Source organism: Felis catus, chromosome C1 (assembly GCF_018350175.1).
Source record: "Felis catus isolate Fca126 chromosome C1, F.catus_Fca126_mat1.0, whole genome shotgun sequence".
NCBI lineage: Eukaryota > Metazoa > Chordata > Mammalia > Carnivora > Felidae > Felis > Felis catus.
The window spans coordinates 19,274,743-19,290,808 of record NC_058375.1 but is presented as its reverse complement, the minus strand read 5'-3'; the positions used below and the strand labels follow the sequence as shown (position 1 = coordinate 19,290,808).

Sequence of the window (16,066 nt, the reverse complement as noted above, 5' to 3'; positions counted from 1 at the left end):
TGCCTATTGGTCATCTGTATGTCTTTGGAAACATGTCTATTGCAGTCCTCTGTCATTCATTCATTCATTCATTCATTCAGTAAAGTAAGTAATCTCTACACCCAGCCTGGGGCTCGAAGTCACAACCCACCGACTGAGTCAGCCAGGCATCCCCTCTGCCTATTTTTTAATTAGACTGGGTTTTTGGTCTTTTTATTTGTTTTTTGCTATTAAGTTGTAGTTCTTCATATATTTTGGATATTAACCCTTATTGGATATATGATTTGCAAATATTTTCTCACATTCAATAGTCTGCCCTTTCATTTTGCTGATGGTTTCCTTTGTTGTGCAGAAGCTTTTTTGATACAGCCCCATTTGTTTATTTTTGCTTTTACTTTTGGTGTCCAGTTGAAAAGATCATTGCCATAACCTATGTCCTACGTCCACATGCCTGTGTTTTCTTCTAGGAGTTTTATGGTTTCAGGTCTTACATTCAAGTCTTTAATACATTTTGAGTTAAGTTTTGCATGTGGTGTTAAGACAGTGGTTGAGTTTCATTTGTTTGTATGTGGCTATCCAGTTTTCCCAGCACCATTTATGGAAGAGACTGTCTTTTCCCCACTGTATGTTCCTGGATCCTTTGTTGTAAAGTGACCATATATGTATGAGTTTATTTATGGGCTCTGTTCTGCTCCATTGAACTGTTTCTGTTTTTATGCCAATATCATACTGTTTTATTTACTATAGCTTTGTAATAGAGCTTGAAATCAGGAAGTGTGATGCCTTCAGCTTCTTCTTTCTCAAGATTGCTTTGGCTATTTGGGGTCTTTGGGGTTCCAAATCAAATTTTAGGATTCTTTGTTCTAGTTCTGTGCAGAATGCCATTGGAATTTTTATAGCAATTGCATTAATCTGTAGACTGCTTTGGGTAGTATGGATATTTTACCAGTATTAATTCTCCGAATATATATTTATTTGTATCTTCTTTAATTTCTCCCAATATCTATTTATTTGGGTCTCCTTTAATTTCTTTCCTTGGTATCTTGTAGTTTTCACCTCCTTGGTTAAAATTAATCCTTGGTATTCTATCCTTTTTGATGCAGTTGTAAATGGGATTGTTTTTTTAAATTTCTCAGTCTGTTATTAATGTATAGAAATAACAGATTTTTACTTACTGATTTTGTATCCTACAAATTACTGAATTCATTTCTTCTAACCATTTTGTTTTTGAGTCTTGAAGGTATTCTGTGTATTATCTGCAAATAGTGACAGTTCTACTTCTTCCTTTCCAGTTTGGATAGGTTTTCTTATTCTCACCTGATTGCTCTGGCTAGGACAAAGTGGTGAGTGGGCATTTTTTTCTTGTTCTGATCTTAGAGGAAAAGCTTTCAGCTTTTACTGTTCAGTGTGATGTTAGCTGTGGGCTTGTCATTTCTGGACTTTATTTAAATGTTGAGGTATGATCCTTCTATACCTGCTTTGCTGAGAGTTTTTATCACAACTGGATGTTGAATTTTCTTGAGAGGTTTTCCTGCATCTTGTGAAATGAACATAGGACTTTTATCCTTGGTTTTCTTAATGTGGTTTGTCACACTGATGTGCAGATATTAGACTATCCTTGAATCCCCTGAATAAATCCCACTTGATCATGGTGTATGATCCTTTTAAGGTATTGTTAAATTCAGTTAGCTAATATTTTGTTGAGGATTTTTGCATCTGTGTTCAGGAACATTGGCCTATAGTTGTATTTTCTTCTGGGGTCCTTGTTTTGGTGTAAGGATAATGCTGGCCTTGTAAAGTGAGTTTGAAAGAGTTCCTTCCTCTTCTGTTTTTTGGAAGAGTTTGAGAATTGATATTCTTTGAATGTTTGGTAGAATTCACCCAGTGAAGTCATCTGGTCTTAGATTTTTTTCATTGGGAGGTTTTTGATTACTGGTTTAATCTCTTTATTAGTAATCAATCTGTTCAGATTTTCTATTTCTTCATGATTCGGTCTTGGTAGATTGTATGTTTGTAGGAATTCACCCATTTCTTCTAGGTTGTCCATTGTTGGCACATAATTTTTCATAGTAGTCTCATCCTTTGTACATCTGTGGTATTAGTTGTAATCTCTTTTATTTCTGATTTTGAGTCCTTTTCTTGGTGATTCTGGCTAGAGGTTTGTCAATTTTTTATCTTTTCAAAGGACAACCTCTTACTTTCATCTTTTCTATTGCTTTTTAGTCTTTCATTTATTTCTGCCCTAATCTTTGTTATTTCCTTCCTTCTACTAACTTTGGGTTTCATTTATTCTTTTTCCTGGTTCCTTAAGGTATAAAGTTATTTGGGAATTTTGCTTCTTGATAGGCACTATTGCTGTGAACCTCCTTGTCAGAACTGCTTTTGTTACATCTCATAAATTTTGGTATATTTCCATTCTGTTTGTGTCAAGGCATTTTTTTATTTCTCTTTTGGTTTCTACTTTGATTCTCAAGTTGTTTCATAGATGTTGTTTAATCTCCACATATCTGTGAATTTTCCAGTTTTCTTTGTATAACTGATTTCTAGTTTGTTTGTTTATTTATTTATTTATTAGCAAATAAGGTGGTTTTATTAAAGCACGGGACAGAACCCATGGGCAGAAAGAGCTGCCACTGATACCTAGTTTCTTATCACTGGAGCTGGAAAAGATGCTTGGTAGGATTTCAGTCCTCTTTGTTTTGTGGCCTACCATATGATCTATCCTGGAAAATGTTCCATGTACACTTGAGAGTGTACATTCTGTTGCTTTTAGATGGGATGTTCTGTATACATCTGTAAAGTCTGTCTGGTCTAACATCGCATAAGGCTGATGTTTTCTTATTTTCTGCCTGGATGATCTATCCATTGATGCAAGTTGGGTATTAAAGTCCCCTGCTACTATTGTATGGCTGCCTCTCTTCATGTCTGTCAATATTTATTTATACATATAGATGCTCTTATATTGGGTTCATAAGTATTTACAAATATTATATCCTCTTGTTGGATTGACCCCTTTATCATTATATAACCCCTTTTGTTTCTTACTACAATCTTTGTTTTGAAGTCGATTTTTTTCTAAGTTACAGCTACCCCAGCTTTCTTTTGGTTTCCATTTGTATGGAGTATCTTTTTCTATCTCTTCACTTTCCATCTGCGTGTGTTCCTACATCTAAAAGAGTCTCTTGTAGGCAGCACTTAGGTTTTGTTTTTTAATCCATTTAGCCAGAGCCTTTTTTTTTTTTTTTTCCTTAAGATTTTAGTCCTTTTGGGGGCACCTGGGTGGCTCAGTGAGTTAAGTGTCCAACTTCAGGGCATGATCTCATGGTATGTGTGTTCGAGCCTCACATCGGGCTCTTTGCTGTCAGCACAGAGCCCAATTCAGATCCTCTGTCTCCCTCTCTCTGCTTCTCCCCTCCTCTTTCTCCTAAGCATAAATAAACATTAAAAGTTTTTATTCATTCATTTAATCTCTACACCCAGCATTGGGGCTCAACCTCATGACCCCAAGATCAAGAGTTGCATGCTCTCCCAACTAAGCTAGCCAGCTGCCCCATTTAGCCACTGTTTTTTGATTGGCATATTTAGTCTGTTTACACTATTGGGTATAATTATTGGGGTGCTTAGGTGGCTTGGTTAAGCATCCAACCTCGGCTCAGGTCATGATCTCGTGGTTTGTGAGTTTGAGCCCCACATCGGGCTCTGTGCTAACAGCTTGGAGCCTGGATCCTGCTTCAGATTCTGTGCCTCCCTCCTGGCCCTCCCCTGTTCACACTCTGTCTCTCTCAAGAATAAACATTAAAAAAAAAAGTTATTGGTAACTATGTACTTGCCATTTTATTGTTTTCTGGCTGTTTCTGTAGTTCTCTGTACCTTTCTTGTCTTGCTCTCTACCTTTGTGGTTTGATGAAACTCTCTAGTGGTATGCTTATATTCCTTTTTATCTAGTGTATATTTACGTTTTTGTTTTATAGTTAAGATGAGCCTTAAGTAGAACTCCTATCCATAAGTCTATTTTAAATTGATAAAACAGTTGCCAACTTGTTTGATCGCATTCTAAAGCTCAACATTTTTACTCCCCCTCCCCATTTTTGAGATCACATTTCACATTTTTTCTTGCATATCCCTTAACTATTATAATCAGTTACGTTTTTACTTTTGTTTTTTTTAGGTCTTTGTTATTTTACTTTTGTGTTTTTAACCTTAACAAGTGATTAATCCACTATTTTTATTACATTTATCTCTCCAGTGAGATTTGCTCTTTTATATGTGTTCCTGTTTCTGATTAGTGCTTTTTTCAGCCTAAAGAGGTCATTTTAACATTTCTTTTAAGGCCGATTTAGTGGTGATAAACTCCTTTAACTGTCTGGGAAATTAATTCTGAATAACTTTGCTTGTTTGGAATTTTTCTTTTAGAATTTTGAATACACTCTCATTCCCTCCTGGGCTGCAAAGTGTTGGAAAATGTACTGAGAGTCTTACGGGGGGGGGAGGGGGGGTTCCTTTTTACATAACAAGTTATTTTTTTCTTGCTGCTTTTAGGGTCTCTTTGGGTTCATCTTATTTGGAACTCTCCAGGCCTCCTGGATCTAGACGTCTGTTTCCTTTCCCACATTAAGGGGCATTTTCAGCCATTCTTTTTTCAATAAGATTTCCGTCTCTCTCCTTCTGGGAGCCCTACAATGAGAATGTTAATCCATTTGATGTTGCCCCTTTAAGTTCCTTAATCTATCTTCACTTTTTTTTTCCCTCCTACTTGCTGCTCTGATTGGAGATATTCTATTGCTTTGTGTTTGAGTTCACTTACCCTTTCTTCTGTTCCGTCTAGTCTGCTGGTGAACCCCTCTCGTGTTTTCATTCAGTTCAGTTATTGTGTTCATCAGCTCCATGACTTGTATTTTTCATATATTTTCTATCTTTTTGTTGAAGTTCTGTGTTCATCCATTCTTCTCCCCATCTTCTTTCCAGTTTTACATCTTTATGACCATTTTGAACTTTTTATCGGGTAAGTATCCTACGTCTGTTACCACTGAGGTTTTGTTTAATGTTTATTTTTATATTGGAGAGAGAGGGGGCAGAAAGAGAGGGAGACGGAGGATCTGAAGCTGACTGTGCAGAGCCCAGTGCAGGGTTGAACTCACAAACTGTGAGATCATGACTTGAACCAACGTCAGACACTTAACTGACTGAGCCACCCAAATGCCCCTTCCCTGAGGTTTTTACAAGAGATCTAGAATTCACAGTAAAGTATTCACATCATAAGGGAGCCATGGGAACAGAATCAACTCCAGATTGGGGTAGGTTTGAATACCTGATACATCATAAAAGAGTGTCCTAGATACCTAGAAAATAGGTGCTTTAAATTACACATGTCCTTATGAAGTCATTTTACTAGGTGTAAGGGTTAACTAACATCAATCTGTCACATTTCTGAATCTTTGCTGATGGGGCTACTTTCTCATTTTTAGTTATCAATTCAGTTCTTTCTATTAAATAAGTGGGAGAAGGAGTTTGGATCTAATATGGTGAAGAGGCAAGTAACAGAAAGTTTGAGAGTCATTCTATAAAACATTGACCAGAAGAAAAAGGCATAGATCAGCTTAAAGGAAGCAGGAGCTGAATTTGGGAATGCAGGAGATCTAGGAACTGTGGGTATGACCAACCAGCCTAGGCCCCAAGAAGGGAGGTTAAAAATGACTTCCCTAAAGGATTGACTATCCAGGAAGCAATGAGGGAGTCAGTCAGCCTTTACAAGTAATTGGGGGCTAGACATACCAAGGTGAGTAACCTTCCCTTCAACAAGAACTCCAACTCAGGAGACAAACTTCATGTCCCAGCCCCCAAAAGAGCCTTTTTATCTGCATTTACAAATAGCTGCACACTCCAGCCTTTGGGGTCTGGATGTTGAACTTCAGTGTTTCAGTGCTCAGGAACCTGCATGTGAACAAGCTTCTCTGGTGCATCCCACGAAGGTAGCTCAGATTACACTTGGAGAAACACTGCAAGGTAGTGAGTCCCTCTGGCTTCCTCTGCGAGGTGAATTTCTCAAGGTAGGTATTTCCTAAACTCCTTCCCACCCCCACTTAAAATACCTAGGGCTCCATTCCTTGGAGGTTCTGCTTTAGCAAGTTTAAAGGTGTATTTTTAACAAATTCTGATGGGCAGCCAAGTTCATAAGTTTCAAATGGCTAATCCAGTTGGCTTGTATAAGAAGGGACCACTGTATATTTTTTAATGTTTATTTGAGAGAGACAGCTGAGTGGGGAAAGGGCAGAGCGAAAATCCCAAGCAGGCTCTGTGTTGTCAGCACAGAACCCAACATAGGGCTCTATCCCAATACTGTGAGATCATGAGCCGAAATCAAGAATTGGACACTTAACCAACTCAGCCACCCAGGTGCCCCAGGGGACATTTTGGAATTCTCCCATCAAAAACCCAGTTTGAGATACTAAAATAATTATTATGCAACCCTATTTTGAAGGGTGGGGCATGGGGACACTTGTCACCAGCAAGAACTAAAGTGGTGAAGCCCCTCTGGGGGACAGAAGTTGGATTAGATAAATCTCTACCAATGATTGAGTTAGATCATCCAACCAAATGTAAAATGTTGCTCTTTCCTCAAACCAGAGCCCGGGGTGTTATTAAGCAAGCAAGCTAGTTTTTGTGAATGGAGTAAATTATAGCCACTACTGAGGACTTACTATGTAAGTTTCTACTAGACCACTGGCCAAGATGACTTAAACAGTAAATACATCACCAGAGCTCCTTATCAAATACTTACAGATCTTGGCTCTGTTTCATCCGGTGGAAGTCCTTCAGGATCCCCATCATATCTGCAAAGCTGCTGGCCTTGGACAGAGAAACACAGTCATCCTCTTCAGACGAGCTGCAGGTAGCCTTGTGTTCTGGTTTGCAACATTCAGGGCTGGCAGAACAAAGCAGGGGGACTGATGGAAGCTCAGGGACCTCTACCTCGGTCTCCTCGGTGATGTCACTAATGACAAAGGAAGTTGTAGAGTGGAATGAGGATCCAAAACAAGGTAAGGGAGAAGAGACATTTGAACTTCCTGGAGATAAGAAATCTGGCGTTAATGAAGCCGAAGCTGAAAGAGAAAACAATAGGCATGGATGGACATTGGGCTAGAACACGGCAGTAATATCTTCTCCCCACAAGCACTGCCTACCAACAACACTCATTTCCTGGGCTGACACCGTGACCTTCTGGGAGAGCCCGGGATAGTCCGTGTAAGCCAGTGGAGGGTTCCTCCACTACCCTCCCCTCTCAGGATCTAAAGAAGATACAGAAGCACTGAGTTCTTCCAGTGTTCTGGGAGGGTGGAAGAATCCACCCCGTAAAGGCTTAGGCACCTAAGATCTCCCTCCCATTCTGCAGTGGGCTATGGAGTGACAGCCCTATTTCGACCAAAGCCAACAGTAACACAACCAAGGTCAGACTTTGTCCTTTCTCTAACTGGGCTAGTGCTTCTGAGTGACTGGAAGAAGTAGCGAAAACAGAATGGTGACAGTCCTCCTAGTTTCTCAAATCTTAAGGGAGAATTTCCAAAACAAAAAGATTTTTAAGTTTCATTTTTCATCAACTACTTCAGCTTGTCTCTTGGATGACAAAAATGTAGCCAACATATAAATGAAAAACTCAAGTATAATTCCTCTATATAAATGCCATATGATTTTCATGTGTTGTACCAACAGATGAAGTCATAGCTCCCAAACCTTAAGTCAACAAGGACCAGAAAAGTGAGGATGGAAGGAACAGGAGGATAAACCCTGGGCAACTGGGGCGAGATCCACATGGTGATGTTTCATGCACTAGGTCAGGACAGACTCCCGTCTATTTCCAGCGGTTCTGCCTTACAGACAGATGGAGGGATGGAGAGGTGGTCTCTGGTAGAACAAGGAAACGGAAGATAAGTGCTTAAAGGGGATAGCTCTCTCAATGGTGGGGAATGCTTATCTCTCATTAAAAATGAAAGCTGCTGGAGGGCTCACGGAATATGTGATGTTAAAGACACTTGGATGAGGGTATTGATTTTTGTGGCCAAGGGAGGGAATCTGCCTGAGGTCACAGGTAAAGTGAAGGTTTTGTTCCTAACCAAACCAGTCAGCCCCAAATGGCCAATGGAAACCATCCAAGGAGTACCAGAGGCTAGTCAGGCCTCAGAACAGCCCCAGAGTTTTGGGCCTATGTCTCCCTGAATCATGGACCATCATTTTCCTACCCTTATTCTGTACCAAGAGCCAGGGTAAAAGGAACAGCCTGCTATATTCTGGCCGTGACTCAGGGGCTCCTACCTGCATCGGCTGCCACTATCTTAGCAATCTGGCTGCGCAGGTGGCTCAACTCATCCTGCAGCTCTGTGGTGCGGCTTAGGGCTGGCAGGGCTGGCTTCTTCAAGGCCAGGAGCCTCTCCTCAGACCCACGCAGGTTGGGCACTGAGGCATTACGCTGCATGACAATCAGAGGGCTGGGCTTCCAGGTATGCCTCAGGGGCCGTGTGTCACTCCTGGACCAGGGAAAGACAAGTATGTCAGCAGAGACAGCCAGCCACTGCACCCCTTCTAAAGTTACTTCACTCGTTGCTACAAGAGTAACACAGCCAGATTCAGAGCCCACAGCTTTTGTTGCCCTCGGCCCCTCTTGAACACTCTCCCTGCTGCCTGCCACCTCATCTGGAAAGAAGCTCCCTCCCTATTCCCAGCAGACCAGCTACTGCCTCAGCTACCTGACCCGGGCATATGTCTCCTCTTCATCCGCAGCAATCCAGGCGATGTCAGCCAGAGTAGGGACTGGGGGTACATCCCTCAGACACAGGTCAGAGATGTTGGGCAGGGTCTACAGGGAAGCAAAAGTCATCAAAAAACAATTACTGAAATCATGAGGAGACTATCAAAGACTGCAAAACATACTGGGGGGGGGGGCACCTAATTCAGTCCTGGGTACCAGGATGGCTTCCTGGAAACAATTTGAATAAAAGGTCAGAAGAAAGTTTGTGGGATTACAAATAGCTCAGCACAACTGGACAGAGCTACAGATGGAGGGTGATTTGCAAGAGGCTGGAAAGTGAATAAGAGCCACTGGAGGATTTTAAGTAAGAATCAGATTTTAAAAGATTACTCTGGTTGCCGTGTGGAATATGCATGAGAGAGTGAAGAGACCAGTTTTGAGTCTGTTCTATCTTCCAAGCAAAACATGGCAGCCTAGGGTAGGACTGGGATCTGGTTTTTTTGTTTTAAATGTTTTATTTTTGAGAGACAGGGAGGCAGAGAACCCCAAGCAGGTTCCACACCGCCAGCACAGAGCCCAATGCGGGGCTTAAACTCATAAACCATGAGATCATGACCTGAGCAGAAACCAAGAGTCAGACACTAACTGACTGAGCCACCCAGGCGCCCTGGGAACTGTTTTTACATATAAAGTTTTATTGGAAAAGTTCATACCCATTCATTTATGTATTGTCTGTGACATCTTTTAAGCTGCAACTGCAGAAGTGAGTAGTTGTAACAGTAGTTATGGTCCACACATTAAAATATTTACTATTTGGTCTTTTAAAGAAAACATTCGCTGCCCCTAGTTAGAGCAAAGGAGTCTTCAGTGGGACTGGCCAGAGTTGCCTTTTAACAGAAATGGCCACTAAGAGCATCTTGCTTTCTCTGGCTGGGAGAATACAGGTGCAAAGACAACAGTCTTGTTTGTTATCAACAGGAAGTTTCTCCTGGCTAGCTCCTTATAACACCTCTGTAGCTAACTGGGATCTACACTGTTAGAGCAACATTGTGTTAAGCAAACTTGATAATTTGAATATTTAGATTTAAATAACAAGAAATGATTATACCAAAAGAATAAGAGGATTCCTTAAAATATCCCCTCAACCCAGTGAACAACAATCAGGGAACAGACAAGGCTGAGTGACTCTGTTAAATGAAAAGTTAGCCCAGTGAACAACAATCAGGGAACAGACAAGGCTGAGTGACTCTGTTAAATGAAAAGTTAGGAGGATTCTGTCATGCTTTGAATATATCAAAGTGAAAAAACATGCACCTATGAAAGGATGGAACAGAACTACACCAAAACATTAATAGTTATTATATGATTACATGTAATTTATTTTCCTTTCTCCTTTTTTATTTTCCATAATATTTTGTATGGGTAATGGGTAAATTTAAAAAATAAATCAGCAAGATTCCCTTAAAGGAATTTACAACCAAATCCAGGAATAATTTCTCAAAAACCCAATACAGGAGTTAAATTCAGATGTTTCTGCTACAAATTGGCAGGCAGATCAGGAATTGATAGCTCCAGCTTTTAGATAGGGAACCTGGATCTCACAGGAGTGATGTGATGCTCCAAGGTTACACAGGAAAGGACTTCCACTGACCCAGAAGTCACTGTTAAGATGGGCCACTTAGGGGAAGCCTCCATTTGTTTTCCTTTCCAGAGTGCCGCTCCACTATTGACAATTAAATGAACATATATAAAGTACTCAGCACAGTGCCTGGCACACAGTATGTGCTCAGTAAATGTTAGCTAGCATTACTCCTACTACTCATGCCATACTCCTGCTCTGTGGGAGCCTGTGCCCTTGATTGTCCCTGCCCAGCAGCATCTGGCGAAAGGACTGAAGAGGTTATAGCCAAGTGTGGGGGCAACATCCACTGAGTCCCTACATTCCCTAGCTGTGCTTCCCTTTGTTTCTGAGGCTTCAGGCAGCTAGGACCACATCCTGCCCATACCCTTTAGGCAGTTCTGGATAACTGGCAATCTGGGTCACAGGACAGCCACTCATACCACACACTTCTAACTCCATTCTTGCCTCTAATACTATCCCTGACACCACTTCTGACTCCAAAATGAGCTACGGATTTCACAGCTCAGCATCTGATACAGAAACTCACCTCCTTCATTTCTGTTTCCACCTGGACCCATATCTTTTCAGAGAAATATTTGTCACATCTGTGTAGGCAGAATGTTTAAGTACTTGTGCCTCAGTTCCCCAAATGTATATACCTTAAGCACCTAGCCAGGAGCTGGTACTTAACCATTAGTTCTTAGAGGAGGGAGGTAGCTGGGTCTAAAGAATGCTACTTAGCTTTCCACTGCAGAAGCGGGGGGTGGGGGTGGGGGTACATCTCAGAGATGGGCTAGGGAAGAATCTGCTGCAGAGTGGGTGCTAAAGGCCCCAGTGGCATCAAAGATTAGGGGCACCTGGGTGGTTCAGCTGGTTAAGCGTCCGACTTCAGCTCAGGTCATGATCTCATGGTCCGTGAGTTCGAACCCCGTGTCAGGCTCTGTGCTGTTAGTTCAGAGCCTGGAGCTTGCTTCAGATTCTGTCTCCCTCTCTCTCTGCCCCTCCCCCACTCACTCTCTGTCTCTATCAAAAAATGAATAAACGGTAAAAAAATATATATATTTAAAAAATGCAAGATTATTCATTTATAAACAAATTGGAAGTCTGACAGTTGTGGTCATAGTTTCATGTGCAATCAGGAAGGCACAGTGACCAGTATCCATTGTATGTACTTAGTATTTCTTGACAAAATGAAAAAGTGATCAGGAAGGCAACCTGCCTTAGCAACACCAAGGAGTCTGGGGCACAGAAGTAGCACCATCCTGCCACAGTCTCTGAGCCTCTACTTACCTGCCCTTCCAGTACACTTACCTGGAAGGATGCCCGGGGACATGGCTTCAGGGGCAGGTTGGTCCCAATTCTTCTCACTACACTGCGAGCAGCTCCATGTGGCTTGTTTTGCCAGATTGGGATGGTCTAAAGCAGAGAGTGACAAGGAATCTCAGAGATGGGTCTAACTACTCTCCCATCCTACTCCCCTCTCCTTTAGCAGGGAGACTGAAGTCCCCAATCCCAGGGACACGGTGCAGTGTGGGGGTCAGTCAAGTCTCAATACGAGTTCGGGCGGGTTCCCCAGTTGCTAGTCTTCACCCTGGCCAGCCACTTAAGGGGATATTGCTGTTGCCAAGGCACTGCCAATGCTGGGAGGATCGGTGAAGGGGGGTGAGGAATTAGCTGGGTGTAGGGATCACGTAGGCTTCCCTCCCTTTCCTCTGCACCGAAAAGCAGAAACACGCTGGCTCCTTAACTGCCTCAAAGACGAGAGTTGGCTTTATCTGTGGGAGGGCGGGAGGTGGGCGTATGTGGAAGGGTCGCCTCCAGGGGAAAGAAAAAATTAACTGGAGAGTCTCAGAATTTCCTACAGAACTTCAGCAGGCCCAGGGCTCAACTCTTCCCCACCACAGCCCTGCCCTGGGAATGCCCCTTACCACATTGGCTTCCATTGCCGACATCTCAACCGGCTCCTGCGCTTGAAGGACAAGGCAGCTGCGGGGCAGCTCTGGGGGCTCGGGGAGGCTGGAGGCGTGACTCCTTCATATCAGGCCATCCTAAGGAACACCAGATTTCTCTTCCTGTGAAACAATCCCCACAGTGGGTACTCGATGGCCAGCACACAAGTCCCACAAAAACCAGGTCCTGCAGAGCCATGACTTATACCAAGGTAGAAGTATACCTTATACTAAGGTATCAAGTCAGAAACCTTGGTATGCTCTGATGTTTCACAGGGTTTGAGAAAAACAGCCCAAGAGACTGCTTTCACCCAACAATGGCTCCAAATCCAGACCCTTAAAGGTTCTGTTCCAGACTCGTTGCATGAGCTTGGCTAACTCTGGGAGCTTTCCTGAGGCAATACAGTAAAACCTTGGTTTGCGAGCATACTTCGTTCTGGAAACATGCTTGTAACCCAAAGCACTTACGTATCAAAGCAAATTTCAAGAACCATTGGCTCAGTTGCGATCATGTGATGTTCAGTGTCACATATTACCAATATTACAAGACACAACTCATTTATCAAGTTAAAATTTATTAGAAATGATTGCTCGTCTTGCGGAATGCTTGCAGAACAAGTTAATCGCAATTCAAGGTTTGACTGTACTGGTAAAGATGTAAATAGACCTCTTTTGGGGGGTGCCTGGGTGGCTCAGTCAGTTAAGCATCTGACTCGATTTCGGCTCAGGTCACGATCTCACAGTTCGACAGTTCAAGCCCCACATTGGGCTCTGTGCTGATGGTGCCAGACAGACCTGCTTGGGATTCTGTCTCTCTCTCTCTCTCTCTGCCCCTTCCTCACTCATTCTCTTCCTCTCTCAAACATTAAAAAAAAAAGGGGGGGGGATTCCTTTGGTAGTTACAAAGCCAAATTGTAGGTACCATCCAAACCCAGCAATCATTCTTAAAGAAGGGATGTAAAAGCCCAGCACGTGCCACCAAGCCTAGCACTGCTGGGTCCTGGCAAGGGGGAGATGTAAAACAGACAAATGGAGAATGAACAGCCAGCTCTTGCCAATCTGAATCTACTGAGCTACAGGGAAAAGATCCAAATGTTCATCCTGCTTAGCTATCTACAGGTCTTTTAGCCTCAGGCAGGCCATATAACCTTTCTGAGGGTTGGCTTTTCCAGATGTAAAGGGGACAAGAACAGCTGCCACCTAGATTATCTTAAGGATCAATGAGTGAAACAGGATTTTAAAGTACTTAATGAACTGTTAAAACAAGACACAGACGGATGGGGTCACAGCTGCTCCTGACGGTGAGCAGATGCAATCGATGGACTCATTCCCTTGTTCATCAGACACTAACAATACCCACTCTGTGCCAGGCCCTGTAGGGGCTTTGGAAGGAGTAAGACACACCCATGCTCTCACAGAACTCACAATCTGGAAGAGAAATGGGACCTGAATACATAATTCTAGCAAAGGCTGAATACCGCTGCTTAAGAAAGGTACAGTTAACAGGGTGGCCAGGTGAATTCAGGCTCCTGGCCCCGCAACCTCATGGTGAGTTCAGAGGGGGTAGGAAGGGATGAAAAACAGCAACAAAAGCACAGGTCCGAGACAGGAAGTTGAGAGGGGCATAAAGAGGAGCACAGAAGGTAAACGCGGTCGTGAGGGCTGGGAATGCTCAGGTGAGAAGTCACTGGGAGGCAGGGTCTGAACGGGGGGTGGACTGAAACCTCCCTTGCAGGATTTCTCTTTCACCTGTGGGAGGGGAATTATCTATCACTCACTTTATGATACACACGGGGAAAGGAGGCTGAAGAGAGGAAAGGAACTGTCTAAGGTCACTCGGTGGGCACACCAGAAGAAAGCACTTCAAGTCTGGTCTAGATCCTGCTACTTTCTGCGTGGGCTCAACTCCATACAGCTCAAGCCTTTATCAAAGTCCCGCTGTGCCAGGCTCTGGTGAATGTCAGTGCTGCCACAGGTTCCACGGAACAGTGGTTCCCTGTTGTTTCCCACTCTAGGCACTACAGACACTTCCTCTCCAAACTTACTTCCAAAGACTCAGTTGGGCCTAACACAACAGCCAGAGAGATCTTTCTAGGACACATTCCTCCTATGTTTAGCCCACCCCTGGCTTGCTATAACCAACAGGGTCACATCTACACAGAATGGCCTGCGGGGCCCTCCACAATCGGGCCCAACCTCACTAGACAAAACCCCAAGGCCTACAGTTGGGCCCTCGCGCACTTGACAGCCACCCCGCTTGCGTTCCCCTAACCCTCCAGCCACGCTGGCCGCCTCACAGCACTATTCCCTCCGCTGGAAACGCCAGCACCTTCTTCACCAAGCTCATCATTCTTCAGGGCTCAGATCACGCATCGCCTCCCCTTCCCTGACAGGTCCTTACTGCCCCCCTCCCCCCCAACCCAGCACCCCACGTTTCCTTCGGAGTCCTTTCACAACAGTAATGAGGTCCCCGTGTAACGTGCTGTCTGCCGAAGGGCAGAACCTTCCCCAGGCACAGCACAGTGCCTGCCTCGTCCGCAGTGGGCACTTCGACGTTTGTTCGGGAACGAACAAGAACACGGGCTTGGCCTTCACCCCCTCCTCGTCCCAAGGGTCTTCGGCTAGACTTCCCCCAGTTCGCCGGCAACGCTGGTTGGTTCTCAGCACCTCCGCGCTCCCACGACCCCTCTCCGGGCCGCTGTCATTGCCTGTCCACACAAGCTCTCCCGCAGGAGGCTCGGGGCTCCTCCAGAGCAGAGCCTGCTCTCGTCACCCCGGTACCGGGCGCCCCGCCGAGCTACAGTCCGCGTGGGCCCCAAGCGGCTGCGCTGGGGGAGCCGCTGCGGGGAGCTCGCTCGGGACACGCCTCCCCTCCCCCGCAACGTCCCGACCCCATGGGGCCAAGGTCGGCCAAGCTCTCGCTACCGGCCCTGGCGGCCCTCGGGTCCCAGAAGAAGCGAGGCGGCCGAAGTAGCCCGGCCGCCTAAGGAGCCTCTGCAATAGCTCAGCCATCGAAGACGGGCATTGAGTCCTCCCACTCCCAGCCAAGCTAGGCCGACAACATGGGCTCCCGCGAGAACTGGCGCGGGAGCAGGAGCCGCGCGCTCCGCACAACGCCTGACACGAGGCTGCGTTGACAGTCGGGCCGGGAGGCCGCGCTCCCGCCTCCCGAGCGGCACTCGGACCTAGTCTTACCTCAGACTGCAGCTCCGGGACTCACTCACCTTACGGCCCCTCCTACCACAGCCGGCCGCGCAGCCTCAACCGCCCTCACTTCCGCCGATCCGCCCCCGGAAGTGATCCTCTGCGGCTGCGCACCGGGCCGCGACCTCGCGCGCCCTCATCAGGCGGACCCTACTCAGGGCGGGGCGAGTGCGCCTTCGGCAGGGGCGGGGCGGCGGGCGGCCTCAGGTGGGGACGCCGAAGGAGGGGACACGCCCATCCCCGAGACCACGCCTGCGCTGGCCCAGTCCCTGGGAAAAGTTGACTATGCTTGCACATCCCCGCGGCCTGATTGGTCGCATCCGCCGCTGGTGTCCGCCTTCTAGGTGCTCTCCCGGGGTAGTCCCGAGACGACCTCTAGCAGCGGATGTCCGACTACGTGCCCCTCTCAGACGCCCAAATTGTGTGGCGCCTGCTGTCCCTAAGCCTACTGCAGCCTTGAGAATCCTCCACCTGGCGCTCTCCAGGCCCTCCGGACCCAGCTCTTGCCTTATCTCGCCTTGGTCCCCTTTTCACACTTCATGTTTCCCAGCCAAGACCCTCTACAGCCTTCTG

The 16,066-nt window shown here is 45.3% G+C and overlaps 1 protein-coding gene and 1 long non-coding RNA gene across 8 annotated transcripts in view; one reads left to right on the top strand and one right to left on the bottom strand.

The window, feature by feature from the left end:
- The window catches only part of MTFR1L (mitochondrial fission regulator 1 like), a 46,489-nt gene extending 30,836 nt beyond the window's left edge, over positions 1-15,653 (bottom strand). Inside the window, exons 1-7 of one of the 7 annotated variants that reach the window (XM_045035337.1) lie at positions 15,485-15,629; positions 12,269-12,412; positions 11,652-11,756; positions 8,718-8,827; positions 8,287-8,498; positions 6,758-7,079; positions 3,896-4,653 (exon numbers count right to left, since the gene is read on the bottom strand). In XM_045035337.1, the coding sequence (XP_044891272.1) occupies positions 4,566-4,653; positions 6,758-7,079; positions 8,287-8,498; positions 8,718-8,827; positions 11,652-11,756; positions 12,269-12,292 (861 nt within the window). In that variant the 5' untranslated portion in view covers positions 12,293-12,412; positions 15,485-15,629 and the 3' untranslated portion in view covers positions 3,896-4,565. Of the gene's footprint in view, positions 1-3,895; positions 4,654-6,757; positions 7,080-8,286; positions 8,499-8,717; positions 8,834-11,651; positions 11,757-12,268; positions 12,413-15,484 lie in introns of those variants that run through there. The other 6 variants (XM_003989669.6, XM_019836424.3, XM_003989671.5 and 3 more) reach the window with 6 other exon arrangements.
- LOC123379522 lies at positions 4,653-7,659 on the top strand. Its single transcript, XR_006584047.1, has 2 exons — positions 4,653-6,026; positions 6,604-7,659. It is a non-coding gene; the product is annotated as an uncharacterized LOC123379522 (long non-coding RNA).
- Positions 15,654-16,066: the final 413 nt, after the last annotated feature.